Source organism: Alexandromys fortis, unplaced genomic scaffold (genome assembly GCF_014885135.2).
Source record: "Alexandromys fortis isolate MF-2015 unplaced genomic scaffold, M_Fortis_MF-2015_v1.1 scaffold_57, whole genome shotgun sequence".
In the NCBI taxonomy this organism is placed as follows: Eukaryota; Metazoa; Chordata; class Mammalia; order Rodentia; family Cricetidae; genus Alexandromys; species Alexandromys fortis.
The window spans coordinates 8,088,088-8,090,956 of NW_026067941.1; the positions used below are offsets into that span (position 1 = coordinate 8,088,088).

Consider the following 2,869-nt stretch of genomic DNA (forward strand, 5'->3'; position numbering starts at 1 on the left):
CCCTTCTGGGGCTGGAGAGATGGCTCAGAGGTTAAGAGCACTGACTGTTCTTCCAAAGGTCTTGAGTTCGATTCCCGGCAACCACATGGTGGCTCACAACCATCTGTAATGAGATCTGGTGTCCTCTTTTGGCCTGCAGAGATACATGCAGACAGAATGCTGTATACATAATAAATAAATAAATTAAAAAATTATTTATTTTAATGTTATGTGTATGGATGTTTTGCTGGGAACTAATCTCTGGTCCTCTGAAAGATCAGCAAGTGCTCTAAACCTCTGAATCAGCTCTCCTGTGTCCTTTTTATAAAAATTGGGATTTATTTTTTAAATGTATGTGTAAGTGTATGTGCATGCGTGGGTCCGTGCATGCGTGGGTCCATGCATGTGAGCACAGAGCCTGAGGAGCTGTTGAATCCCTCTGAAGCTGTTGTCAGAGGTGGCTGTGAGCTGCCTGACGAGAGTGCCGGAAAACGAACTCAAATTCTTCACAAGTTCATATAAGCAGTACAAACTATTTACTGCTAATCCATCTCTCCAGCCTGCGCTCCATCATTAACTGGTCAAAGCCTTTCTGTGTCTGTACAGGTGAAAACCAGTCTTTGCTAAAGCCTTCCTCTACAAAAGCCTCATCCTTGGCTGGACTTGGCCTGGGGTGGCCCCACTGTCCAGCTGAGCTGGCAAGTCCAGGCTTGATAAAGAGCCTTTCGGAGCTAGGGTCGAACCCTCTGGAAGGCGCGAAGGCACAGGGGAAGCCGCCGAGCTGGTGTTCTACTCACCTGTCTGAGGAACCGATCATTGATGAGATCGACCACAAGGACCTGCAGGGCAGAGGAAAGGCCATGAGAATTGTCTGGAGTTATCTTCCTCCTCGGTACTGAAGCAGCTGGAGGTCGGGTGAATGCATGTGTCTGTGTGCTCTGATGGACTGAGCAGTGTCCAAACTGTACTGAAGGCTGGTGTCAGCAGCTGGATTCTCAGCCCTGTTCTCACTACAGGAGGGTTTCTCTGTTTCTTTCTGTTTGTCTGTTCATGGGTTACTGGGGGGGGGGGGGAGTGACAAAATATGCCAGAGGTCCCTACTTTCTGCAGTTCTACTTAACTCTGCCCTACTCCACGCTGGGGGTTCACCTTTTCATCCCTGAGCTCTTCCCTGCACCCGACGGTTCTCCAGAGGGATAAGAGAAGACACTAGCAGAGGAGTGTGGTCTGGGGGACACTGTCAGGCTGCATGCCCTTGTTAGCCATAGTTTTGGGGAGGGAGCACGTCTCTCCTCAGTGTGGGCTAAGATGTGGAGCCAGGACAAGGGTGGCATGAGCAAGATGCCAGTACGAAAAGCTTAAGGGCATGCGTGTGTGCTGCCTGAGAGAGGACCCTTATGCAGACCATGAGGTGGCCAAGGGAAGACAGTGTGTGTGGGGGATGGCCTGGACACGGCTGGAAACGGGCTCTGCCATGCTGAGAGACCCTCACAAGCTCCTTGTCTTCACAGAATGAAAGAACGAGCATCCCCAGTCCTGAGATAACGAAGCAGATGTAGCAATTCTTACCAAGTTCAGAGCTGAATTTGGTTTCTGTTTCTGACTGCTGGGGTTCCCTGAATACGGGGCAGTTCACAAACTAGAGGAAGGGGACTGAATACTGCAAAGGTGTCACAAAGAACTTCCTGCCCTGCACACTGGTCTATAAAAATCCTGAGTGATATTACAATCATTGGTGGGTTTATTTCATAGTGTCTTGTTACTAGCCCAGGCTGACCTCAAACTTGAGATCCTCTGGCCTTGCCTGGTGAGTGCTGGGGCGCAGGGGTGCGACACCCACACCCAGTTTTGTGGATGTATTTTTCCTTTCTTTAATTCTAGCCTTCATTATATAGAATTGTTTCTTGTACTGGGGGTTGGACCTAGCAGCTCCTGCATGGTAGACAGGTACTCTACCACAGAGCTACTTCCCTGGCTGGCCCTGTGGCCTCCCATCCACCCCATTATTGTTGCACATGAGTGTGTGTGTGTGTGTCCAGCACTCCCCTCCTCTCTGTGTGCCCTGGGGAAGGAGGGTGCAGGGATCCGATCGGGGCTCACCTCTTCCAGTGGCAGCTCCTTGAGCAGCGGCAGCGAGCTGGAGAGCAGCCCGATGAGGAAGGGCGTGGGTGAGCACACTATGTCAATCATGGCGGGGGGCAGCACTGGGATATAGGTGTGTTGCCAGCTGAAGGGGTAGATGAGCGCCACCATGGCATGGCAGCACTTGGACAGCGTGCTGCAGGGGACAGACAGAGACAAGGGCCGGTTCAGGGTGGGTGAGGGTGGAGATTCCATAGCAGGGGCTGGAGAGAAGGGTTGGGATTCATCCCAGCGAAGGACTGGTTAGAACAGACAGTTCTCAGATGAACAAACAAATGGCCAACATGCCTATAAAAAATGTTCAGTTTCACTAACCATCAAGAGAAACGTAGGCCAAAACTGCACTGAGATTACCTCTTACCCCAGTCAGAATGGCAGCCATAAGGAAAAAATGGCAAAAGCGCTTGCTCAAAGATGATGACCCGTGTGTGGTTCCAGAACCCACAGTGAAGGGAGACAACAGGTCCCTCAGAGTTTTTCTCTGCACATGCTCTTTAATACACCCATAAAATAATCAATAATTTTTTTTAAGAGATTTATTTATTTGGGGGCTAGGGAGATGGCTCAGTGGTTAAGAGCATTGCCTGCTCTTCCAGAGGTCCTGAGTTCAATTCCCAGCAACCACATGGTGGCTCACAACCATCTGTAATGAGGTCTGGTGCCCTCTTCTGGCCGGCAGGCATACACAGAGACAGAATATTGTATACATAATAAATAAATATTTAAAAAAAGATTTATTTATTTATTT

General features: G+C 49.6%; 1 protein-coding gene across 7 annotated transcripts in view; it reads right to left on the reverse strand.

Annotated features, from left to right (window-relative positions):
- Dennd2a (DENN domain containing 2A) overlaps nucleotides 1–2,869 on the reverse strand; it is a 96,840-nt gene that overhangs the window by 6,368 nt on the left and 87,603 nt on the right. For all 7 annotated transcript variants that reach the window (XM_050148076.1, XM_050148080.1, XM_050148077.1 and 4 more), the window contains 2 exons: nucleotides 2,080–2,257; nucleotides 777–818 (listed from right to left, as the gene is read on the reverse strand). In XM_050148076.1, coding sequence (XP_050004033.1) covers nucleotides 777–818; nucleotides 2,080–2,257 — 220 coding nt within the window. The remainder of the gene's footprint in view (nucleotides 1–776; nucleotides 819–2,079; nucleotides 2,258–2,869) is intronic.